Source organism: Colobus angolensis, unplaced genomic scaffold, assembly GCF_000951035.1.
Source record: "Colobus angolensis palliatus isolate OR3802 unplaced genomic scaffold, Cang.pa_1.0 Scaffold102, whole genome shotgun sequence".
Taxonomy (NCBI): Eukaryota; Metazoa; Chordata; class Mammalia; order Primates; family Cercopithecidae; genus Colobus; species Colobus angolensis.
In genome coordinates, this window is record NW_012111142.1 from 2,068,144 (window position 1) to 2,095,216 (window position 27,073).

General features: G+C 36.7%; 1 protein-coding gene across 4 annotated transcripts in view; it reads left to right on the forward strand.

Moving 5' to 3' along the window:
* The window catches only part of ITGB3BP (integrin beta 3 binding protein (beta3-endonexin)), a 74,521-nt gene that overhangs the window by 7,503 nt on the left and 39,945 nt on the right, over positions 1 to 27,073 (forward strand). For all 4 annotated transcript variants that reach the window (XR_001001634.1, XM_011940923.1, XM_011940916.1 and 1 more), the window contains exons 2-3: positions 9,977 to 10,019; positions 24,709 to 24,844. Coding sequence is in view for 3 of the 4 variants with exons in the window: in XM_011940923.1 (XP_011796313.1) it covers positions 9,977 to 10,019; positions 24,709 to 24,844 (179 nt within the window). In the remaining variant the exon portion in view is untranslated. The remainder of the gene's footprint in view (positions 1 to 9,976; positions 10,020 to 24,708; positions 24,845 to 27,073) is intronic.

A 27,073-nucleotide genomic window follows, 5' to 3' on the forward strand; every position in this document is an offset into this window, starting at 1 on the left:
CACTTCCCCCTCCTCTTTTATTTTTTTTTTTCTGAGACATGGTCTTGCTCCGTCACCCAGGCTGGAGTGCAGTAGTGCAATCTCAGGTCACTGCAACCTCCGCCTCCCAGGCTCACTTCTGGACTCAAGTAATCTGCTCAGCTCGGCCTCCTAAAGTGTTGGGATTACAGGTATGAGCCACCATGCCTGGCCTAATTTTCTGTTTCTGAGTTATTCCACTTAAGATAGTGGTTTCCAGCTCTATTCATGTTGCTACAGAACAACATGATATCATTCTTTTTTATGGATTCATAGTGTTCCGTGGTGTATATATACCACATTTCTTTATCCAGTCATCCATTGATGGACACAGGATGATTCCATGACTTTGCTCTTGTGAATAGTGCTGCAATAAATGTACAAGTACATTTGTCTTTTTGATACAATGATTTCTTTTCCTTTGATAGATACCAGTAGTGGGGTTGCTGGGTAGTTCTTTTTTTTTTGAGACGGAGTTTTGCTCTGTCGCCCAGGCTGGAGTGCAGTGGTGCAATCTTGGCTCACTGCAACCTCCGCCTCCCGGCTTCAAGTGATTCTCCTGTCTCAGCCTTCTGAGTAGCTGGGACTACAAGCATGCGCCACCATGCCTGGCTAATTTTTGTCTTTTTAGTAGAAACGGGGTTTCACCATATTGATCAGGCTGGTCTTGAACTCCTGACCTCGTGATCTGCCCACCTCGGCCACCCAAAGTGCTGGGATTACAGGTGTGAGCCACTGTGCCTGGCGTTGAATGGTAGTTCTATTTTTAGTACTTCAAGCAAACATTTTATAGAAATTGAAAACTGATTTCAAAATTTGTATGGAAAGGCAAGTGACTTGCAGTAGCCAAAACAATTTTGAAAAAAAGAATGAAGTTGGAGTATGTAAACTAACTAGACATAGCATAAAGTGTTGGTAATGAAATCAGTGTAGTTTGGGCATATAGAGAAATAGATAAATAGAATCGAATAGAAAGTCCAGAAATAGACCCACAAAGGTACCAAAGCAGTTCAGTGGGGATAAGAGAAGATTTTCTTTCCAGGTGGTGCTGGCATACCCAGTGGGGAAAAAAACAAAACACCTTGACCTTCACCTTATACTACATACAAAAATTAATTTGAGATACGTTTTAGTCCTAAATGTAAAAAGTAAAGTTTCTGGAGGAAAATATTCGAGAATATTGTTACAATCTGAAGTAGGTAAAACTTCAGGCAAGACTCAGAAAGCAATAATTATAAAAGAAAAAAATGATAAATTACACTTCACCTACGTTTTAAACTTTTGCTCATCAAGAGATAACATTAAAAAAAGTAAGTTTTCTGTTTTTCTTTTTTTTTTTGAGATGGAGTCTCGCTCTGTCGCCAGGCGGGAGTGCAGTGGCACAATCTTGGCTCACTGCAACCTCTGCCTCCTGGGTTCAAGTGATTCTCCTGTCTCAGCCTCCCACGTAGCTGGGACTGCAGGTGTGCACCACCACACCCAGCTAATTTTTGTATTTTTAGCAGGGACAGGGTTTCACGATATTGACCAGGATGGTCTCAATCTCTTGACCTTGTGATCTGCCCACCTTGGCCTCCCAAAGTGATGAGATTACAGGCGTGAGCCACTGCACCCAGCCAAAAAAAGTAAATTTTCAAACAACTGGGAAAAAGTATTTAACAGATATATATCAGACAAAGGATTTATATTTAGGAAAATAAAGAACTCTTACTAATCAACAGTAGAAAGACAAAAATACTATTTAAATAATGGCCCAAAGATTTAAACCAATAGTTAATAAAAGAAGATACACAAATGAACCATAACATGTTAGACATTTTGGCAGTTTCTTATGAAATTAACTAAATATTCACCTACCCAATGATCTAGCACTTCTACTTCTAGGTATTTATTTATCCAAGAAAACTGAATGCAATATAGCTAAGGGAAACAACACAAAAAACCTTGTAAAAGGTGTTCTTGGAAGCTTTACTCATAATGGCTAAAAACTAAAACCAAGTGTCCATCGACAGGAAAACAAATAAATGGTTTATTAAGATAGAATATTAATTAAAAACAAATGATCTACTGATGTGCAACAACCTGGGTGAATCTCACAGTTATGCCGAGCAGAGAAAATAGACGCAAGTACATACTGTATGGTTCTATTTATATGAAATTCTAGAATAGGCAAAAGTAATTTATGTTGGAAGAAATTAGAAAAGTAGTTGTGTATGGTATAGGTGATGGACTTGGAGGGAGCCTGAGGTACCCTCCTCATATGATTCAACTATTCCATATCTTGATACGGATATGAGTTTCAGGGATATAGTACACATTTGTTAAAACTCGCATCTATACACTTAATATTTGTGCTGCTTGCTATATGTAAATTTTACATTAAAAATATTAGGCAAATATTGAACTTGAGTAAGAGATTTGCTTTCCATAGTAGTATGTGTTAGCACTTCTGAAACTAGTTTTTATGTGTTCTAGGCTTGGTCAAATGCATAAGTGTATTGTGGGTGATGGGAGCCAGTTTCTCACCTTTGGATGGAGGAATTTCAAATTTGTTGACTTGGCACTGGAGATGTCAATATGAAATCATAGTTTTAAAAAATATACACATTAAAGATAGAGGTAGATAGAAATGTTTTTGTGTGTGTGATGTGTGTTCCAGCTCTGTCCTCTGAGAGAGACTATAAGCAATGACATAAGTAACAGTGAACATATTTAGTGCCCAGATTTTGGTGTCTGAATACCATTGTCCACTAAAAAGAGCTAGGTCTCACTGGAGAAAAAGCTGATTTCAAAGCTGATGCAGAGAAAATTTTTTTGCGTGTGCAGGAAAGTTAGGAAGTGCTCAAAGCGTTATGGGTACATAGGTTAAACAGGAGCTGGGGTGAAGGGGGAGAATGGTCCCATTGCCAAATTTGGGACAGTTAAACATCAAAATAAATAATGATAGGAATGGCTTAAAATCCATTGGCTAACATAAAAATCTGTAACATTGTAGTGATATAAATGAACAAAGGAAAGAGAACAGAAAGTCTTTTCTTGAAATATAATGCTAACTAATAAATATAAAAGGAACAATCATTAGTGGCTCTTTATAAGATTTCTTATTTACTACATTGGAGAAAACTGGAAGATAATGTCTTAATGGTCAAAATTTATATCACTGATATTACAATACATCAAGATCAAGTGCCTCAAGTTATGCTCTCACAAGGATGCAACATCACTTCTGTGATATTTATGCCATATATGCATAACCTAATCATGGGGAAATATCAGATAGGCCCAAATTGAGGGATAGTCTATAAAAATAAAAATGGTCTACAGTCTTGAAAAATGTCCAGGTTAAGGAAAACAAAAGGTTGAGAAACTGTTGTAGAGGGAGACAACCAAATGCAATGAGTGATCCAGGACTGGATCCTAGACTTGGGTGGAAATTTGCTATAAAGGACATTATTAGAACAAGTGATAAAATTTGACTACAGACTGCTTATTATAATAATGTATTGATGATAATTTTTTTCATTTTGATTATTGTATCAATGAAATTGTTCTTAGCAAAACATATGGAGATATTTATGAGTAAGAGTGTACTGTGTGGCCGGGTGCGGTGGCTCAAGCCTGTAATCCCAGCACTTTGGGAGGCCGAGACGGGCGGATCACGAGGTCAGGAGATCAAGACCATCCTGGCTAACACGGTGAAACCCCGTCTCTACTAAAAAAAAAAAAAAAAAAAACCGGCCAGGGAGCCGGCGCCTGTAGTCCCAGCTACTTGGGAGGCTGAGGCAGGAGAATGGCGTAAACCCGGGAGGCGGAGCTTGCAGTGAGCTGAGATCCGGCCACTGCACTCCAGCCTGGGCGACAGAGCGAGACTCCGTCTCAACAAAAAAAAAAAAAAAAAAAAAAGAGTGTACTGTGTTTCCAAGTTCTCAATGGGTTAGAAACATAAGCATATATAATAAACATATATATATGTGTATAGACAGAATGATAAAGCACGAGACAAAATGTAAGCAAGTGGTAAATCTGGATAAATGATAACAAGAATTTTTATTCTTGGAACTTTTTTAAAGTTTATAATTGTAGAAAAATTAAAAGTTACTCCAAAACGTATTGAATTGTTTTAAAAAATTAATGGTTTACACAGTAGATTAGGCACAGCTGAGTAAGGAATTAGAGACTTGGAAGATAAATCTGAAGAAATTGCCCAAAGGCAGCTTAGAGAACAATGAAATGAAAGAGGAGTTTAGAGATGTGAAAGAATAAGAAAGTCTAAAATTATTTCTTAATAGAGTCTCAGGTAGAATGAAGGAGAGGCAATAGTTGAAGAAACACGGCTTAGTTTTTTTGTTTTGTTTTTTTTTGTCAGAACTGGTAAGACACAAATCAACATAAAGGACTACCTTAGAGATAAGACTGTTCAGATGATATTGTTTGGGAACTTTTTTTTTCTTTTTTTTTTTTTCTTAAACAGGGTTTTGCTCTGTAGCCCAGGCTGGGAGTACAATGGCCTGATCATGGTTCATTGCAGCCTTGACCTCTTGGACTCAAGTGATCCTCCCTCCTCATCCTCCCAAGTCATGGGACCACAGGCACGCACCACCACACTTGCCTAATTTTTTTGTATTTTTTTGTGGAGTTGGGATCTCCCTATGTTGCCCAGGCTAGTCTCGAACTCCTGGTCTCAAGGGATCCACCCACCTCAGGCTCCCAAAGTGTTGGGATTACAGGTGAAACCCACTGCACCAGGCTCTGTATTTAAACTTAAATATGGTTGATGGGAATAGCTTTTAAAAAAAAAAGTCTTATCTAGGAATTTTAAACCAAAATTATTTAGTCCACAAAACTGGAGCACTATAGAAAATTGAAGAAACTAAATATATTCTTGAATTCGAGATTGGTGTTTCGAACTAAAAAATAAATGCAATTAATTAAACAAATCATTAATTTATATAACTCTTGTATGCCAATCACTGTATCAGGCTTTGGAGATTCAAATATTAATAGATACTGTGCTATCTAGGAGTTTTAACTTTAATGGAAGAGCTAGTTCAAGCATTTTTAGAACTTGTAACCTACCGGTTAGTAGACACGGTGCTAATGATATAAATATCTTAGTCTAGGGAAGAAAAACAAACATGAATAGTTTCAACATAAGTTTGGTGAGAGAGTCATGCACAAGTGCTGTTAAGTAGAGTTGAGGCTTCCCTAGTGCAAACAGGACAAAAAGTGTCAGTAGAAACTTCTTAGAGATGATTCTGTTGGAGTCTCAAAGGTGTGGTAGGTATCATTGTTAGTTTTTTGTTATTATGTTTATGTTGTGAAATAAAATTTGTACAGAAAAATGTCTATCACCCATCTACCATTTTTAATTCTGATAGACCTGAGTGCTTTCAATAGAGACTCTTTCAAAGGACATACTTATGTCCTTCCTTTATATGTATGTATGTGACAGTACTTAATAGCAGTATGGTCAATATGAAAGCATCTAAATGAATGATTAATAACAGTATTAGTGGCTATTACCGTTATTAATTTGAACACAAAAAGCATAGGCTTGAATGAAAAGGAGAATGCAGAAAGGATAATAGATTTTTCTCCCTTCTTTGCTCATTCCCATACATAGAATGGAAAATAAATCATTTCACATATCTCAGTTTACATTTAAGGAGTCACATGGGATGTGAATTTGGCCATTGCCTTTCATCAAAGGATTTCTAAGAATCTCACAAGCATACTCAGTAATCCTCTAACCACTCCTGTGAAGTTGTAGCTGGCAATATTATCATCTCTATTATAGTGTGGAGTAAATGGAAGCACTGAAATACTCAGTGATATTTTTATCTTCCACTCAGAAATTTCTTACTACTTTACAGGCCAGTGTTATTGTCAACTTTATGAAGCTTAGTGAGATTATGTGATTTGCCCAACCTTAGGGAAGAATTTGGCATAGTATGAAGGCTCCCTGAGTCTTAACTGCTTTACTTAGCTTATTCTGTACCCCCCCCCATTCCTCCCTTCAGTCCTGCTATTCAAAATTGTATTTAAACTAATGTTTTAAGAGTTCTATAAGAGAACCTCAAATCATATAATTTTGTGATCTTCTGAGGGTCATTCCTGGTTTTTTATTAGGAATCAAATGATAGGGTTTTTTTTCCTAGAATAATATCTTTAATATTGTAACTTATGTTAGTCAATAACATTGTATAATAAAACTCATCTACTTGTTCTGTTCTGATGAACCAGATAATCCTATTCAGGATACTACCATGTGTTAAGCTAAATAAAAAACAGGGGGACAGTCTTAGAGAATAATATAATTATACAAACATAGTTACTCTCTCTATATGTAAAATTGCATGTCAAATGTTTTGTATTTTTTAAAATTCTCAACAGCAGTAATTCTGGTAGCAACCAGAATTTTGATCCCAGTAAATCTAAACCTAGTATACCTAGAAATAGAATATAACTTGTAAATTATGAGCATAGGTGGAAATTTGGGTAAGTTGGAAGTTAGAAGTCACCCACAGAGATGTTACCTGTAAGAGGGAGGTAATTAGGATACAATAGATAGATATCCTTTAAAAAATTATCTATTTTAAAATTGTGCTAAATTATACATAACAAAATTTACTATTTCAATCATTTTTTAGGTGTCCAATTCAGTGACATTAAGAATGTTTACCTTGTTGTGCAACCATCACCACCATTAATCTCTAGAATTTTTTTCATCTTGTAAAACTGAAACTCTGTATCCATTAAACAGTGATTTCCCATTCCTCACTCCTTCTAGCCCCTGCAACCACCATTCTATTTTTTGTCTTCATGACTTTGACTACTCTCCTATGTTTGGAATCATACAGTATTTGTCCTTTTGTGACTGGCTTATTTTACTTAGCATAATGTCTTCAAGGTTCATCCATGTTGTAGCACATGTCAAATTTCATTTCTTGTTTTTAAAGCTGAATAAGGTTTTGTTTTATGTATATATACATTTTGCGTATCCGTTCATCTGTCAGTAGATATTTGGGTTGCTTTTCTACCTTTTGGCTATTGTGAGCAATGCTGCTGTAAACATTGGTGTACAAATATCTGTTTTTGTCCCAGCTTTCAATTATTTTTGGAAGTGGAATCATGGAATCATATGGTAATTCTATTTTTAATTCTTTGAGGAACTGCCATACTGTTTTCCATAGCTGCTGAACCATTTTACATTCCTACCAGCAGTGCACAGGGATTCTGGTTTCTCTACATCCTCACCAACACTTTTTTTTTTTTTAATAGTAGCCATCCTAATAGGTTGTGAAGTAATATTTCATTGTGGTTCTGATTTGCATTTCCCTAATGATTAGAGATATTGAGCATCTTTTCATGTGCTTATTGGTCATTAGTATATCTCTTTGGAGAAATGTATATTCAAGTCCTTGTCCAATTTTGTGTGCCCACTTTTTTAAACCCAGATAGTAGCCGCAGGAGCTGCTTTACAACTTTACAGAACTACCAGAAAGATACCATTTTTGTTAGCTAATACTGGTAACAAAAAAGTAAATATTTTAGGAAAATATCCCATATATCTAATCAAATTTTACCCATTTTTCCTTGTGTTTCATCCGTCTCCTCTATTCCTACTAACAGTAAACTAATCAATTTAGTATATTCTTATGATTCTGTTAGTTGTAAAAGAGTGGTTGGGCCCAGTTGTAAATAAATGTTAAGAATAGATGGTCATAAACTCTGTAGTGGGTTTGCTCTTCTTTCCCCTTCTTTAATTCCCTTCCCCTCAGCTCAATAAAGATTTATTATGCACAGGACCTGAGATCTGAGTTTCTCTCCCTCAAGATGTGTGACAGTAGGCAAGTTGCACAAACTATTTTCCCTATTGGCTGAGCTAAGTGATTTCTTAGATTTCTTCTAGTCTTGTCTATTATATCTTTTAAGGATTCTTTTAAGTATTATAACTTTTGGTTATTAGATGTCTGAATTTTCTTAATACTACACTACCCTCAATAAATAATATTTTTAGATTGTCACCAAACATAAAGTGGGAGATGACAGCCTGTTTTAACTCAGCTTACTTTCTTGTTTTCTATTTTTTACTTATTTCCTTGGGTTTCTTAGATCAGCCTGGGGCCTAATCTGTAAACTTTTTAAAAGCAAGCATATAGTTACTTTCTCTAAGAATTACCATTGATAATAAAGCAATATTTTGAACAGTTAATAGCAGGATGGAATTTGTCTCCTTCTAAAATATGGTATTGCATCTTAATAGCATTTAGAAACAAAGGATAAGAAATGCTGTACTGTTTAACTTTAGTTTTTTAATTTCTTTTTTTTTTTTTTTGAGACAGTTTTGCTCCTGTTGCCCAGTCTGGAATGCAATGGCACGATTTTTGTTCACTGCAACCTCTGCCTCTCTGGTTCAAGCGATTCTTCTGCCTCAGCCTTGGGAGTAGCTAGGATTACAGGCGTGCACCACCACACCAGGCTAATTATTTTGTATTTTTAGTACAGACGGTGTTTCACCATGTTAGGCTGGTCTCGAACTCCTGACGTCAGGTGATCCACCCACCTCAGCCTTCCAAAGTGCTGGGATTACAGGCATGAGCCACCACGCCTGGCCTAATTTCTATTTTTGAAGTATTATAAATACCAGAACATCTTACATACCCAAATACGGCAATATGTATTCCAAAGCTAAATATAAATTTTAAAAAATTATCTGCATTTTAATTTGTTTGTACCTCTGTTTTCTTCTTGACTCATTGGGAAAGCAGATTAAATTGATATTAAGTGGATTTCTAAAAGCATAAATAATTCTTTAAACCAGTTGAATCTCAAGAAATAATGTTGTGATAGGCTAATGGGGATATAGTAGCAAAATAATCTCCTTTTAGATAGATTAAGTTTTTGTACTTAATATTTACTGTTCAATGATTTTCTTAGATTGACCATCCCTTCTATTTTTTCTTATTCCTGTCCTTTGTAAATCAGTAGTTATATATGAATAGTCATTTTCTAAGATCAATACAAACTTTTGGGGGATTTCTGTAATACAATATAGTACAGTCTTTTTGCTTTATGCTCTTAATTCTTTAATATTTTAATTCTGTTTCTCAAGAATCAAGAAAATACTTTTAACACTGCATTTGTCACTGAGAAAACTAGTTTTAATTTATATTGACCTTTTTCTCCTTTGAACATTTAGTCTGCATTCAATAAAATGTTGATGACTGCTCTTTAGAAGACAGCTGTATGAAATAAAGTATTATAAATATTCCGCTTCCCTATCTAAGCATTGTCACCAACAGCTGGGCATCCAGTTTAGCAGAACAGATTTTGCACACAGAGAGCCTGGCATATTCCTGAATCAGTTTAGTGAAGGAAACAAAAAATAGTTTCTTACGGATTGGGGACTTATAAAGACATAGAGCATCTGTTCCTCAGTTAAGTCATAGTCTGGTTGCACTGAATCATGTTTAAAGCTAGAATAATGTGCAAAACTTTTTTTCACCATGCTCATACCTTTAACACCTAGTGCACTCTTTCTGTACTATACTTTCAACATCTCCACTGAAAGTGTATAAATTATTTTGCTCTTATATATGATATTGTAATAGTGGTATTTTAAAGCAGACAAACATACTAACTTTTATAAGACCTTTTATAATATGACCGATGTTTAAATTGTACGGTAGTCCTTGTATATATAACTGCATATATTTTTAAAAGTAACTCATTTAAATATTTAATTATGATCCCATTTAGAGATATGCAATTAGAATCAAACCTGTCATCATAAATAATTGCTTTCTTCATATGGTATTCTGCTTTAATAAATAATATAAAAATGGGTTGGCAGAACTAACTTAGAATCTTCGTTTATATATCTTTCCCTTAATTATTTGGCTACTTTAAATAAAGCATGTCAAATCTAAAATTTCTTTAAATTTTTTGTTTGTAGTGTTAAAAGATCACTGAAATTGGATGATCTGTTAGAAGAAAATGTAAGTATTTGCTTAAAAGTTAGTCATCGCATAAGATTGGTTTTCAATTTTTAACTACTGATTTACCTTGTTAAATATTAAAATTATCAAGACACAATGTGATGTAATTGTGATTGGTACACCATTTTCTGCATATAAGATATTTTAGTTTTTGTAAATCTAATATGTGGAAGTTTCTGGCCAGCTTGAGGTATTTAGTTAAGAAGCAAATTAATTATTTAAAAACCTTAATGAAATAATGTAGTAGAAATTAATTCACCATTTGTGGAAAAAAATAGTCTGCCACTTAAATGTACAAGAAATAATATAGGACAATGACAGTACTTTTAATCTGCATACTATAATCTAAAATGAAATGAAAATGAAAACATTAGTAGCATTTTTATATCAAAAAGGTAATTACCTTCCTCAGCTATGCTGGCATGGATTAAACAGCATAATACTAACACTGTAATAAATTGCACCACGGTTATCACAATGAAAATTAAATTGTACTGTTGCCATTACTTTTTGTAAATTGAGTTGTAGCACATTCCCAGTGCCAGTATATCATGACATATGTTAGTTTATTATTTTTTCATACTAACTATGGATCTAGATAGAAACACTAATACTGAGATACTTACGACCTCAGTAATCTTAAATGCAGGTAAATTGGTGAGAAAGTAAATTAAAACAAATAGCTAGTCAATAAATAGGCTCCTCCAAATTCACATATGAATGCCATTTCAATAAATGGGTTTTATATGGAATTTTTCTTTGGAAGACTCACTGGTATTTAACAAAACAGAAATTTACCATTTAGAAAACTTGCTACATGCTTTTTAAAAATTTTCAAACAAAGGTGGCAAAGTACAGCAATGACACTAAAAAAATCATTAACAGTATAATTAGCAATTTAGAATACCATTATCCAACTTGTTCTGTGCAGAATGCAGCTGTGACTATAATTCTGCATCTGTTTCTTTGGTCAGAATGGTATTTTGGTAGATGAGTAGTCCAGCTTGAAATGAAATACTGTTCTTTCCTGCCCCAAAGCTGTTCTTTGGGAGATGGTAACTTTGTTTAAATGGAAAAGAATGACCGTTTCAGAACCCATTCTCTTCATGAAGTAAATTGTCATCATAGCAGGCTTTCTATGTATTTTTTCTTCAGATGAAGATGTGTCAAGGTAGCCAGTGCCACAGCTGATATCCTGTATTAGAAAAATACATTGTTATGTTTGGCCCAGTCCTGTGCCTTTCAACAGAACTTAAATTGATATAAGCTTGTACCAACTGATTTAGTAGTACTGATTGATTTAACTTGGTACCACATGACCACATCTGCCTGAAGGAGGTTCCTAGCATACTAGCTTGGGCCTTTCTATTTCCTGACCAGTTTCTGGTATTTTCAGCTTTTTCCTCTTGCCTTATCATATGTTTGAAGCTCTATATTTACATCTTAGAGCTAACAGCTTTTGTTCTGTTCTGGTGTTAAGTCTGGGATTCTCTCCATGGCTACATACACACTTCATCTACTCTAGTAACAACTTAGCCCTGAAGCAACTTGGCTCCCAGTTATATACCCACGTGGCCCATGACCCCATTTGAGGCTGCCTTAGCCCATGCAAAAGGAAATTGGACATTCAAAATATATACCTACAATTTTAGGAGTACTTAATTGTTGTGAAGCTATAGTGGAACTAGTAGTAACTTTGTGGTCATTTTGCCTTACCAATATGTTGCTGAAGGAGGAAGACTGGTTTCTAAGGGAAAGAGATGGCCCTTATGTGCCAGTTGGTTGAAGTGGAGCCTGTTCGTCCTAAGCAGTGGCCATATCCAGAGATATCTGGAACTCTTAACTCCCAGTGGTCCTAATGCAGCTACAGATCTTCGTGGAGATTAATGCTTCATGATGTTTGGGCAAGGCTCAAATGCCATTTTCTTTTTTTTCTTTTTTTTTTTTTTTGAGATGGAGTCTCGCTCTGTCCACCAGGCTGGAGTGCGGTGGCGCTATCTCGGCTCACTGCAAGCTCCGCCTCCCGGGTTCCCGCCATTCTCCTGCCTCAGCCTCCCGAGTAGCTGGGACTACAGGCGCCCGGCTAACTTTTTTTTGTATTTTTAGTAGAGACGGGGTTTCACCGTGGTCTCGATCTCCTGACCTTGTGATCCGCCCGCCTCCGCCTCCCAAAGTGCTGGGATTACAGGCGTGAGCCACCGCGCCCGGCCGCCATTTTCTTATGTCTCTTGATATGGTTTGACTGTGTCTTCACCCAAATCTCATCTTAAATTGTATTCCCCTAATTCCCACGTGTTGTGGGAGGGACCTGGTGGGAGATAATTTGGATCATGGGGGCGGTTTCCCCCATGCTGTCCTTGTAGTAGTGAGTAAGGCTCAGTAGACCTGATGGTTTTATCAGGAGTTTCCACTTTTGCATCTTGCTGATTTTCTCTTGCCACTGCCATGTAAGAAGTGTCTTTTGCCTCCCGCCATGTGGAACTGTAAGTGCAATTAAACCTCTTTTTCTTCCCAGTCTCCGGTATGTCTTTATCAGCAGCATGGAAACAGACTAATACACCTCCTCTAATGGGGCAAGCAGAGATATGGACCATACCCTGTGTTCTTCCTTTAATATACAGAATGTATACTGCCAGTACCACAATTTGCTGAACCTCACAAGTTGTTGGGTGTTGTAAGGAGCTGAAGAAAGTTCCAATTTATAATCATCTACAGTATTTGGGCTGCTTGAGTTGTTACTCTCCAACCGTTGTTCCTAGATGGATTTTAAGGAATGAAGATGAATTATATATTACAAACTGTTGCCAGTGGCAGTCCAGATGAATTTATATGGACAACTGGCTACCTGGCCATATATCAAGCCAGCTTGACGCAGTCTTTTTCTGGCCACTTCAGAGAGAGAATAGAAGATGCTATAGTTGGGAAGAGAAGAGCATACTTCTTACCAAGGCCAGCTCAATAGGCGTCCTGCCAGAGGAGTAGTGGTGCAGGTTTTGTTGGGGAGGTTTGCCGATTTATATATAGATACCCAGTCAAAAGTACTCCATGACTATTAGTAAGACACCTTTTTTTTTTTTTTCCGAGACAGGGTCTCACTCTGTTGCTTAGGCTGGAGTACAGTGGTGTGATCACAGCTCACTGCAGCCTCAACCTTCTGGGCTCAAGCAGTCGTCTCTCCTCAGCCTTCTGGGTAGCTGGGACTACAGGCACAGGCCTCTACTCCCAAGCTCAAGCAATCCGCCCATCTCGGCCTGCCAAAGTCTTGGGATTACAAGTGTGAGCCACCATGCCTGGCAGTAAGACACTTCTAAGTCAGATTATTCCCGTTGCCTAACCTAATCTCTCCAATTCTAGAACATTTCTCTCACCCCAAAAAGAAACCCCATACCTATTAGCAGTTAGTCTCAATATCCTCCTCTCCCCCACCCCTTGGAAATCACTAATCTACTTTCTGTCTTTATAGATGTTCTTCTGAACATTTCATATAAATGGAGTCATATAATTTTGTGTCCGGCTTTCATTTAGCATAATATTTTCAAGATTCAATTTACCTATTTTTTTCTTTGATTGTCCTTTTGATGTCACATCCGAGAAACGTGTAATCCATGGAAACACAGGTTTTTAATCTACGTTTCTAAGAGTTTTATAGTATTAACTCTTTCATTTAGGTCTTCCATTTTGAGTTAATTTTTGTACATGGTTCAAGGGTAGGGACTAGATTCATTCTTTTGCATGTATATAACCAGTTACTGGTTATACCCATATGTAAAGAGATACCCACATGTAAAAAAATGCATCTAGTCCCTACCATTTGCTGAAACGACTATTTTTTCGTTTATTGAACAGACTTGACACCTTTGTTAAAAATCAAGTGATCATAAATGTATATATGTATTTCAGAATGCCCAGATAAATTCCATTTGTCTGTCTATATGTATGTGTTTATGCCACTACCATGCAGTCTTCATTACTGTAAGTTTCTAAGATCAAAAAGCATTTTAATTTTAAGTTTGAAATCAGGAAGTATGAGTCCTCCAACTTTGTTGTTCTTTTTTAAGATTGATTTGGCTATTCTGTATCCTTCATAATTCCATATGAATTTTGGAATCAGTTAGTCCACTTCTGGAAAAAAAAAAAAGGCATTGGAATTTTGATAGGGATTACATCAGATTTGCAGATTCAGTTGGGAAATTTGCAATCTTAACAATAATAGTAAGTCATCCAAACCATGATCGTGAGATATATTTCTATTTATTTAGATCTCACTTAATGTCTTTCAATAATGTTTTATAGTTTTTAGTATGTAACTTGTAGTTTTTTGATTAAATTTATTCCTAAATATTTTATTCTTTTTAAGCTATTATCAATGGAATTGCTTTATAATGGCATTTTTAGAGTAGTCACTGCTAATGTATAGAAATACAACTGATTTTTACGTATGGATCATATATCCTGCTGCCTTGCTGAACTGATTTATTAACATTAATAATTTGGGGATTTTCCTTTTTTTGTTTTTTGAGACAGAGTCTCGCTCTGTTGCCCAGGCTGGCGTGCAATGGCGCAATCCCGGCTCACTGCAACCTCCGCCTCCTGGGTTCAAGCAGTTCTCCTGCCTTAGCCTCCCAAGTACCTAGGACTACAGGTGCACGCAACCACGCCCAACTAATTTTTGTATTTTTAGTAGAGACAGAGTTTCACCATGTTGGTCAAGCTGGTCTCGAACTCCTGACCTCAGGTGATCCGCCCATCTCGGCCTCCCAAAGTGCTGGGTTTACAGGCGTGAGCCACAGTCCCCCACCCTATTTAGGGTATTCATAAGATCAGGTCATCTGCAAGTAGGGATAGTTTTACTACTTCTTTTCCAATCTATGCCTTTTATTTCTTTTTCGTGCTCATTTCTTTGGCCAGAATCTCCTGAACAATGTTAAGTAGAAGTGGCAAGAGCAGACATCCTTTTCTTGTACTTGATCTTAGAGGGAAATAATCCAGTTTTTCATTGTTAAGTATGATGTTAGCTCTGAGTTTTTCGTACATGTCTTTTATCAGATTGAGAAAATTCTGTTCTATTCCTAGTCTGTTGAGTGTTTTTGTCATGAAAGGATGTTAGATTTTTGTCAGTTACTTTTCCTGCATAATTGAGATGATCGTGTATCCTTTTTTCTTTTATTCTCTTAGTATAATGTATTACATTGATTGATATTTGTATGTTGAACCAATCTTGCTTTCCTTGGATAAATTCTGCTTGGGTATGACATGTAATTCTTTTTTGCTGCAAATTTCAATTTGCCAGGATTGTTACATCTATGTTTATAAGGGATTTAGGTCTGTAATGTTCTGGTGTCAGGATAATACTGGCTTCAGAGAATTAGGAAGCGTTTCCTCCTGTTTTTTGAGAGTTTGAGAAAAATTGGTGTCACTTCTTTAAACATTAGCAGAAAGGCTGGGCACAGTGGCTCACATCTGTAATCCTAGCACTTTAGGAGGCCAAGGCGGCGGATCACCTGAGGCTGGGAGTTCTAGACCAGCCTGACCAACATGGAGAAATTCCCCGTCTCTACTAAAAAATACAAAATTAGCCCAGCGTGGTGGCACATGCCTGTAATCCCAGCTACTCAGGAGGCTGAGGCAGGAGAATTGCTTGAACCCGGGAGACGGAGGTTGCAGTGAGCTGAGATTGCGCTACTGCAGTCCAGCCTGGGCAACAAGAGTGAAACTCCATCTCAAGAAAACAGCAACAACAACAACAACAACACTAGTAGAATTCGCCAGTGAAACTACCTGGTCCTGGACTTCTCTTTGTTGTAAATTTTTTGAATATTAACTCTATGTCTTTACATGCTGTTGATTTATTCAGATTTTCCAGTTCCGCATAATTCAATCCGGTATGTTATGTGTTTCTGGAGATTTGCCTGTTTCATCTAGATTATCTAATTTGTTGGCATGTAGTTGGTCATCGTATCCCTTTATGATTTCTTTTATTTGGGCAAGACCAGTAATAACATCCCTTCTTCATTCCTGATTTTATAATTTGACTCCCCATCCCTTCCTTCCTCCCACTCTCCCTCCCTCCTTTTCTTCCTTCCTTCATCAGTCTAGCTAAAGATTTACCAATTTTGTTGATCTCCTCAAAGTACTGACTTTTGGAATCACTGATCTCTGTTGTTTTTTGTTCTCCATTTCATTTGTTTTCTCTTTGTCTTTTTTTTCCTTCTGCTTGCCTTGGGTTTAGTTTGCTTTTCTTTTTCTGGTGTCTTACAGTGGAAGCTTAGGTTATTGATTTGAGAGCTCTCTCTTTTAACATAGTTATTTGCAGCTATAAATTTACCTCTGAGTACCACTTTCACTACATCCCATTAAGTTTTTGTATGTTTTGTTTCATTTTGTTCTTACTGTGTTTTTTAAGTTTTAAAAAAATTCCTCCTTTGACCCATTGGTTATTTAGCAGTGTATTGTTTTATTTACACATATTTGTGTATTTTCTAAGTTTTCTTCTGCTATTTTTATTGTCATTCCATGTGGCCAGAGAACATTCTTTATGAGAACATTATATTATTTTCATCTTTTAAAATGTGTTGAAACCTGTTTTGTGGCCCAACATATTGTTATCCTGCCAAAGGTTTTATGTGCACTTGAGAAGAATGTGTATTCTGCTGCTATTGGGGGAGGATTCTATAGATGTCTGTTAAGTCTAGTTGGTATGTAGTTTCGTTCAAATTTTCTGTTTCCTTGCTGATTTTCTATCTAGTTTTTGTATTCATTGTTGAATGCAGGGAATTGAAGTTTCCAACTATTATAGTTGAATTTTCAATCTCTCCCTTCCAATTCTGCCAGTTTTTGTTTTATGTATTTTGGGCCTCTCCTATTAGATATGCATATGTTTATAATTGTATATCTTTTTTTTTGTTTTTTGTTTTTTCCCCCAATAAGTATTTATTCATTGTATTTTCTTGGAAAAAAAAGAAAAAGGGGGGGAAGGAACAGCATGTGTTACAATAGTGCAACAGAAAAGAAGTGCTGAGTACAGCAAATTGACCATAAAATAAACACATCCCAGTGATAAAGTCACCAGAGCCCAAGGGAGCTCAGTCTCCTGCAGTTCAGGAAGATGGGGAAGAGATCAAGAAAAGAACAGACAGGTACACACTCTGCCTACCTTCTGTCCTTCCCTCTTCATGAATTCAGACTTGCACAGAGCTTTAGTTTCTGTCAGTAAACATCGAGCTACATTTGTCCATCTCTTATTAATCAATCTTATGGTCACTCTGACGTACATGTTTTGCACCTATATAAAAGCTCCTGAGTGACTTAGATACTTAGATTTATCTTCCTTTTCTTAGTCTCCCACCCAGGATGAGACACGTCACCCAATACATCCTATTTGCCCTGTTTGAACAAAGTGATGTAAACTGATAGTGCTCGTAGGGCAGGTAAATGAAACGTCCTTTCTCGTCAGCTACTATGACTGTACAGTCACTACTGCAACAATGCAGGACAGTGGCTCCAGATAGTATTAACAAAAGCCCTTGGTAATGGGACTGGGTCTCTAAGTCCGGAATTTTCAAAAGTTAAGGATTTTTTGTTTTATTTTTTTTTTTAGAGTATGGATCTCACTCTGTCATCCAAACTGTTGTGCAGTGGTATGATCATGTTTCGGTACAGCCTCAAACTCCTGGACTCAAGTGATCCTCCCAACTCAACCTCCCGAGTAGCTAAGACTACAGGCACATGCCACCACACCTGGCTAGAAAAATTAAGGATTTTTGTCTTTGCTTCATATATTTATTCCTGGGCAGCACAGATGGGTACAAGCGTTTCATTTAAAAAACCTATGCCTACCAGCTCATACTTTGACACACACACACACACACACACCCCTCAATGTGCATGGTAGATTTAGTTTAATCTCAGTGAAGGATAGATCTGGTGTGTGAAGCAACTCTAGTACTCTAGGATTAGAGGCTTGGAGTAGGAATCCTTTATTGCATATGTAGACAGCTTTATCTAACCTTATTCCTCTCTAGGCCTTTCACCTGGCCCAGGCTCTAACCTCTCTGCACCACCTTCCTATTCATACTCGTGTCCAATCTTCTAGTAAAATGAGATCAAGTCATGGGACAAATCAACTAAAACCAAGTATCCCAAGAAACATTATCAAGCTGGAGGAGTTTTAAGAAGACATTGCAGCAGAAAACCCAGCCCTTACTGACAAAAATGAGAGTCTAATAGGCTGTGTACTCCAAGTAGTTGTTTTTTTGTGGTGGTAATTTAAACAACAACACAAAGTATTTCTGCTGTGCAGACCTGGAACAGCTGTCAAATTATCCCTGAGGTTGCCTGTGTACCTCACAACAAAGTATAAAAATAAGGACCTTAGATTAAAATATATAAAAATATTTTTATTAAGGAAACAGAAGTTAAAATGCACAAGATACATCTTTTGCACACATCAAGTACAGTTGGCCTCCTGGAGAAAGTGAGAACCAAGTTGCACTTGTTCAAAGGAGCAAATAAAATTATAGGGCCAGGTGCAGTGGCTCACACCTGTAATCCCAGCACTTTGGGAGACTGAGGCTGGCAGATTGCTTGAACTCAGGAATTTGAGATCAGCCTGGCAACATCACAAAACCCTGTCTCTACCAAAAGTACAAAATATTAGCCAGGCATGGTGGCATGCACCTGTAGTCCCAATTACTCAGGAGGCTGAGGTGGGAGGGTCAATTGAACCCAGGAGGCGGATGTTGCAGTGAGCCATGATCATACCACTGCGCTCCAGCCTGGGTAACAGAGCCGGACTATATCTCAGAAAAAAAAAAAAATTATAGTGGCCCAGAATGAGGCAGGAGTAAGCTTAGAAGTTGCAAATCTGCAGCTGTTTGCTTAAGTGCCCCTTTTGCCTGTAATCATACCCATTGCTTGAAATAGTTTCCGGGTCCCTGTCTCAAGAATGGATTATGAGTAGACACATGGAAAAGCCCTGCCCTGATCTACCTGAGAGATTCCCTCCCACAGAATGTTGTGGCTTCTTGGTGTTGTCCGTGAATCTGGTTTCATGCTGAATCTTTTCATTCTGGTATAGGAAATATTATTATATATCCTTGTTCAAAAGGAAAATGGGTTGCCCAGAGTGGAGCCTAAGATAAAGCATCCTGGTCCTAGGGAGATTTTCCACAAAAGCCCTCACTTTTTTTTTGCTTGAATGGCATGGTTGGAATTCCTTTGCCTTCACTCTCACCCCCACCTCCCTCCACAAGGGAAGAGAGAGTGATTGCCATGGATCCTGGCCTGAGATACATGGCAGTGCCAGCTGCCCGCTACCTGCCCCATCCTACTTTCTTTGCTCTTTGCTAGTTGAGTGAGGGAATATATTCGTTAAGTGAAGAAACTGAAATTCAGGTAAGTGGTGCGTCCATGATAGCATAGCTGGGGAGCAGCAAAGCCATTTTGTGAGCCCAGGCTTTCCAACATTAAGTCTGCGGTTCCTTCCATATACCGCAGCTATCTTTCCTTTAGTGTAATTGTTTAAAGACTTCATGATTCTGCATTCTCTTTGGAAAATCTTATTTCTAATACTGTTGTTGGTTATATTTTTATATTATCTTTAGCAGTTGATTAAATTTGTTAAACATTTTAAAATACTGGGTCAATTCACTGGGGAGAAAGAAAGTGTTTAATAAATGGTAACCATATAGAAAAAAATTCATTTCATATACAAATTCATATGCATTTCATATCTCACTTTATTTTCAAAATTTATTCCAAGAAGGATCATAGGCCTAAAGTAAAGCCAAACCATAAAGTCTCTGGAAGCCTGCATGATGGCTTCTGGCTGTAATCCCAGCTTTGGGAGAGGCTGAGGTGGGAGAATTGCTTGAGGCTAGCAATTTGGGACAAGCCTGGATAATGTAGTAAGACCCTGTCTCTAAAAAAATTTTGTTTGTTAAATAAGCTGGAATGGTAGTGCGCACCTATAGTCTCAGCTACTCAGGAGGGTAAGGTGGGAGGATTGCTTGAGCCCAGGAGTTCAAGGCTGCAGTGAGCTGTGATAGTGCCACTGCACTTCAGTCTAGGTGACAGAGAAAGACTTCATCCCTTAGAAAAAAAAAATTACAGTGTAAGAGAATGACGGTAATGATACTTTTATTATTAAAATTAATACCTTTAAATTGTGAAGAAATAATTACTACAAATAGAAAAACCAGTGCATCAACGTTTTTAGCCAGTATTTTATTTTTCTTGTTAGGGTGAAATTTGCATATTATTAATTTCAAAGATCTTGAGTGTATAAATCGATGAATTTTAGCAAATGCGTAATTCAGTACCGTAGCTCTTAATATATTAGTCATATGCTTTCCTTGCTATCCCTGTAAGATTGCTAAGATAAGTTCAAAATGTTTCTGTTCTCCATAGCTACCATAAAAACAAAACCCCAACATTTTTAGAACCATTAAGGTTGATAATTGTGGTAGCTGATAAGAAGGTAGTTGGGGCTGGATGTGGTATCTCACGCCTATAATCCCAGCCCTTTGGGAGGCCAAGGTGGGCAGATCACTTGAGGTCAGGAGTTAGAGACCAGCCTGGTGAACATAGTGAAACCCTGTCTCTACTAAAAATACACAAATTAGCTGGACGTGGTGGTGGGCACCTATAATCCCAGCTACCTCGCCTAAACCCGGGAGGCAGAGGTTGCAGTGAGCCAAGACAATGCCACTACACTCCAGTCCAGGGGATCCAGTGAGACTCTGTCTCAAAAAAGTAAAGAAGGTAGTTGGTTGGTATCTAGTATTCTTCTAGGAACCTTAGGCCCAAATCGTGAAAAGTCTCTAAGGCAGCTAATGCTAGAGTTTTCTAATGTAAATTTCATAATTAGTACTAGTAATGCATATTAATTATCTTAGGTGAGACACTCCAATAGCTTAAATAACCAGTATAAGTTTATGAAGAATTATCTCCTTCTAGCTGCCCTTTTGTTTCTAGTTGGCCAGACACTACAGTATCTGTGTTTTAAATATTTTAGCATAGGCTGGCAGTTCAAAATAATGATAAAGTATCCTTTAAACCCCATATTTTATCCTGCAAGAATTTTTAGTTAGTACTTTCTAGACTGTTTATAATAGGTTTAAAAAAATCAATAAAATGCAGGCACTTTTTGTAGTGTATGCTTTAAACAAGGTGACAAAGCAAGCTACAATTTGTGAAAGATATTGAAGGAAAGAAAGGAAAATATCATATCTATTTGAAATTATTGAAAGAACATTGATTTTTTCTCTCAGGCAGAAAAATCGATGCCCAAATTTTAGTTTTGCTAATGTAAAAGATTAGACCTCCTTATAAAAAGTACAGTAGCATTTGGGCGGGACTGATTGCAGCATCTTAGAATGTGGCATTTCTTCTGTTTAGAAATGGTATTAAATAACTCTAAGGAGTCAGGAAATATTACAAGCAGGTTTGTTTATTTGTTTGTTTGTTTGTTGAGATAGAATCTCCCATGTCGCCCAGGCTAGAGTGAGGTGGCGTCATCTTGGCTCACTGCAACCTCTGCCACCTGGGTCCAAGTGATTCTCATGCCTCGGCCTCCTGAGTAGCTGGGACTACAGGCGCGCCACCACGGCTGGCAAATTTCTGTATTTTTAGTAGAGACGGGGTTTCCCCGTGTTGCCAGGCTGGTCTCCCACTCAGCCTCAGGCGATTCACCCACCTTGGCCTCCCAAAGTGCTAGGATTACAGGCATGAGCTGCCAGGAGTTGTTAATTATTATAGAAGTGGTTGTGACATCTATTTTCTTGTATATGTGTGTGTGTGTGTATGTTGTGATCCACAGCTCACTGCAGCCTCAACTTCCTGGGTTTAAGTGATCTTCCCACTTCAGCCTCCAAAGTAGCTAGACCACAGGCATGTACCATTCTGCCCAGCTCATTTTTTGATACTATTTATGGAGACAGGGTTTTGTCATGTTGCCCAGGCTGGTTTCGAACTCCTGAGCTCAAGCAGTCCTCCTGCCTTGGCTTCCCAAAGTGCTGGGATAACAGGCATGAAACGCCCTGCCCAGCCAACACCAACATCTCTTTCTTTCTCTTCCTTCCTTCCTTCCTTCCTTCCTTCCTTCCTTCCTTCCTTCCTTCCTTCCTTCCTTCCTTCCTCCCTCCCTCCCTCCCTCGTTTTGTTTACATCCTGAGTCCTTGCTTTTTTCTAGCCAAAACTAGCCCTCTTACTTTTTCTTCCTGTTTTTCTAAAGGGCTCATAGGTAGTACTCATCCTTGCTGAGTGGAAGGAGTACTGACTTCTCAGTAGCTCAGTCTTCTCTCAAATCCCAGTATTCTTAATTCTTCCTTTTGTGGGAGAGTAATGAGTAGGCCAAGACCTTCAAAGTTTGGGAGATGGCAGAATGGAAATTCTCAGATGGATTCTAGGATTACTTTTAAACCTCTTCAGAGATTAAAAGTTAGAGGAACTTGGTACAACCTTGAGGGAAAGAAAACTTACGGAAGTAGGGTTATGCCTTTGTGTGTACCAGTAGGGCAGATAAACAAAAGTGCATATTTACTGAAGAATATTTAGTGGTATAGGAGGGAAAGGGTAGATTTTCAGTTTTCCTTCTGTGTGTGGTAGTTGTAGACAGACATTTTTCTTTGTAACCAACACAAATGACCAAAAAAAAAAAAAGAGAGAAGTCTCAGTATTTCTAAAATGAGGCAAAAATACACACACACACACACACACAGCACATGCACACTCAGAGAGTTATTTTCTGAAAGCTGGAAATTGTTTCCCAGGAGAAATGTATGATCTACAGTTAAAATGTTTAGACATTTGGCAATTGGATAAATAATTTTTTGGTGAAAATAGGAAAACAGATTGACATAAATGTACATTAGGGTAGTGACTTTCATTTCTTGTACATACACAGTGAAGTACTTCTGGGCAATAAATTCTTGGAAAAGTAGAGTAGGAATTGGATAAATGTCATCGTTTATGACTGAATACATACAAACAGGTGAAAACTCAAGATGGAGAGGTAATAATAACCACCTGATAAAGAGACTTAAAACCCTTTCACTGTACAAAAAAAGATTGCTTTAGAGTTATAACTTGATATTATAGTTTGATTTTTTAAAAGATATTCATTCCTTTTGTGGCCACTATGGATACATAAAATAAAAAATGCCTTTTTTTCTCAATATAATTAAATATTGTTTCCCAATATTTAAAATCTTAACTGTAAAAAAATTTTTTGAATGCTATAGATTCTGGAACTAATATTAAGATTACTAAAAAAGATGACACAGCCACTATGTCCTCCATAGGTCTCTTAAAAATAAAGGATAGTTGACCATGCAGAGTTAAGGAACTATTTCAAATCCTCTGCCAAGCTATATCCAGTATGTTGGCAATATAGGAGCCATCAGACCTTTCCTGTATCCCCCAGATCCATCCTATGCTGTCTGTTCCACCTCTTATTCCAGATTTCTCATGCTTTTTTCTGTGACAGACTACTGCAGCCAACTTTGAATTTTCCCTCTTCTCTGAATTTCATTGCATACATACTAATTTAAAACCCCTTCATTGTTGTTCTAACTTTTGGTAGACACTCCTTAAGGCCAGAGCAATTTGTTATATTTCTTTGTACACATTAGTACCCATTAGTTAGCAGTGCTGGTGGGTGATCAGTAAACCTTATGGAAAGCAAGTTTTAAGGGAATTCAGGAAAGGGAACAATTAATAGTATGACAATGGATATTTGAAGGAAAGGGATCATGAATAAGGACCTAAACTAAAGAAAGTCTAGGTCCTGGGGAAGATGAAAAAGAGGATGTTCCAAGCTGAGATCACAGAATGATCTGAGGCCCAAATGCACATAGCCTAGTTACTGAAGCTGTAGGTAACAGTGAATAATTGGATGAATGAACCAAGGAACAAATTAGTATATTCTGAGTAGAGCAAGATGGCCAAATTTACTGGACTGTTCCTTGTAAGTCATTCATTCCTCACACATTTTTTTAGTTCTCTAGGATATAAAGATGAAAAAATAATATTTATTTTCAGGAGCAAATTCTAATGGAACAGACAGAAAAATTAAAACTTACTAAAATATGTTACCTGAAATAAGAGGTATGTCCAACACCTGTGGAAACACAAAGGAGGAAGCTGCTAAGAGGAAGTTTGTAAGATAGGCCAGATCCTCAAAGGCCTTAAATGCCTGACTCAATTGTTTGGACATTATTTTGGTTATTATTGAAGCAAGACACTACATCAGACCACTTTGTGAAGCTATAGGACAGCAGTTATCCTTCCTAAGGTTTCTGTGTGAGGCTTAGTAATAGGCACCTCTGAGAGTTTTCCTGCCCTGGCCCCATAATTATACTTCAAGTTCAGCTGAAAGCAGAAGTCAGGGTATGGTTGGGAGAGTTGGCCGTCTCTAACCTATTTGGAAATACCATCTCAGAAGGTAGTAACCCTTTAATGCTAACATTTAGTAAATATCAAATTGAGATGTTCTAGTTATTATAGAGACCTGAAATGTCTACCTAATTTGAAAGAATAGTGTTCACTCTGAGAGTGATAATTAAGTATATTTGTAATCTGAAAAGCAAGAGCAAGGAAACGAATTTGAATTTTGCTGATTTTTAATGGCATATAATTTCAAAAATCTATGACATAACTATTTCTGTCCTAAATTATTATTTATATCCAGTCATTTGATCCTTCAAAAATCACAAGGAAGAAAAGTTTTATAACTTATTCTCCAACAACTGGAACTTGTCAAATGAGTCTGTTTGCTTCTCCCACAAGCTCTGAAGAACAAAAGCACAGAAATCGACTATCAAATGGTTAGTTGAACATTCTTTTCTACTTATTGTAAGGTTTTTCTAGTTATTGGCTAAATCAAAATTTTGCTTTAATTATATATGGATCTTGCTACAGCTGATTTTTCTCTTCTCTCAAATAATTTAATACCTTAATATAGGTGTTACTTTGGACATAAATGTAAACTTTTGGCACTTATTTTAAAATGCAACTGCAGGCTTTGTTCCCTTACTATCCCATCCATTAAATAGAAATTATGGCCTGACTTGCCTTCAGCTACTATCAATTATAATGGTTACAGATACGCCCCTTAACAAGCTATCCATCATGTGCATAAATTAACGGCAGCATAATTCAGGTGCTGCTGCACTACAACTTAAGAGTGATACTTCTTAATGTTATTTTTATTCATGTTTTCCATTTAGTTTTACCCACGTTTAGTTTATCTTTATATAGCTTACCTTTATTTATTATATTTCATTCCCTTCTTTTTCTTGACTATTTCAAATGTATTTACAAAAGGTTTGTAGAATTTTTCCGTAGAGAAAAATCTAATTTTAGTATGAAATTCTTTATTTTAAAATATTATTAGTTTAATTTTAACTTTGACCATACATATTTGTTGTCCTCTGGTAGTTTATTGCTAAAATACTGATTTAAAAACACAAATCTCGATTTCATGGGTTTATTTATCTATTTTTTTGAGAAAGGTTATGAATCAGTGGCATGTAGTTTTATAATATAAAATTTTAAATAGGCTCAAATTTAATAGTGTATCCTTTAGATATACTGTCATTAGCCTAATTCACATTTTATTGTTTAACATTTAATGAGTGCTAGCATATACTAGAAGCTACCCAGAAACAAAGAAGTCTTATTTTACGTGATTTGTTATGTTACACAAAATGAGATCTTAAACTTTTGAATGTCTTTAATTTTACTTTAATCAAATGCTTTTTATCCTAAAGCTGTGACTATTAGGTTTCTCTTTCCCTAAACGGTATGAAAATGTATACACTTTAAGTTTCATAGTTCTATTTTTATATACATGATATATCTTTTTAATTAAAAATAAATGCCTTAGAGATTGTACATCCCTATACTGAAATGTGAATAGATTTTAAGTTGATATGTACTCAATTTCCATATTGAAATTAAATATGGACTTAAGGGGACATTCTTTTTGCCCATAAAAAGATTGGTCACATGATTTCGGTTGACATTTAAGTGGATAATTATCACAAATTATAGTCCTAAGTAAGCTCTTTTTTTAAAAGTCAGATAGCAAGGGTTTCAGAGGTGCTGGCAATGTTCTATTTTTTGACCTACATAGTGGTTACACTGATTCACTCTAGTTATTCATGAGACTGTACATACATGTTTCATGTGTGCCGTAATGTATATATCTCACATATAGAAGTCTCTAAACAGGAGAATTTTGTCCAGAATTCTGTATCAGATTATGTCATTTGTAATAATTACATTGCTTATCCTAATATATCATCTTGTACATGTTTTAAAAATAAAAAAGCTTGATTTTTATGAAGTAACTTAGTTCAAAATAAATGAGAAAATACGACTTATGAAGTCATTTAAATTCTAAATGAGGTCATAATCTCTTAACAAATCCCACTTTAAAAATACTATACAAAACATAATATAAAATTTAAATAACATTTTCAGGGACATTTTAGGTGCTACTCACTTCCCATCACACTTATGATGAGATCCAAAACCTTATCATGACATGGAAGGCCATATGTCCATCTAATTCCCAAACACCTCGTCTGCCTCATTTTCTACCCTTTTTTTACACTACTTTAGCCACTCTTACCTTCTTGCTATTTGTCAGTCATGCTGAGCCCCTTCTTGCCACGGGGTCTTGCAGTTCTCTCCACCTGGAATACTCCTTCTCCAGATATTTATATGTACTTTCTATGTACATTTGAACCATGTACTGTGCGAACAGAAGACTTAATGTTATATTTAAATGCATTTGTAGTTATAAAAGGATGAAAAATTTGGTTCTTTGTCTTCCTTCTACATAGATTCTACATTGGCCAAATATGGGATTTGTTTCAGCTCTTTAGTTTATACATTTAACAGATACGTTCATGCAGCACATAATAACGTTTCAGTCAGTGACAAACTATGTATATACATCGGGGTCCCCCAAGATTATAATGGAGCTGAAAAATTCCTATTGTTTAGTGGCCTAGTAGCCATCATAACATTGTAGCACAACACGTTAC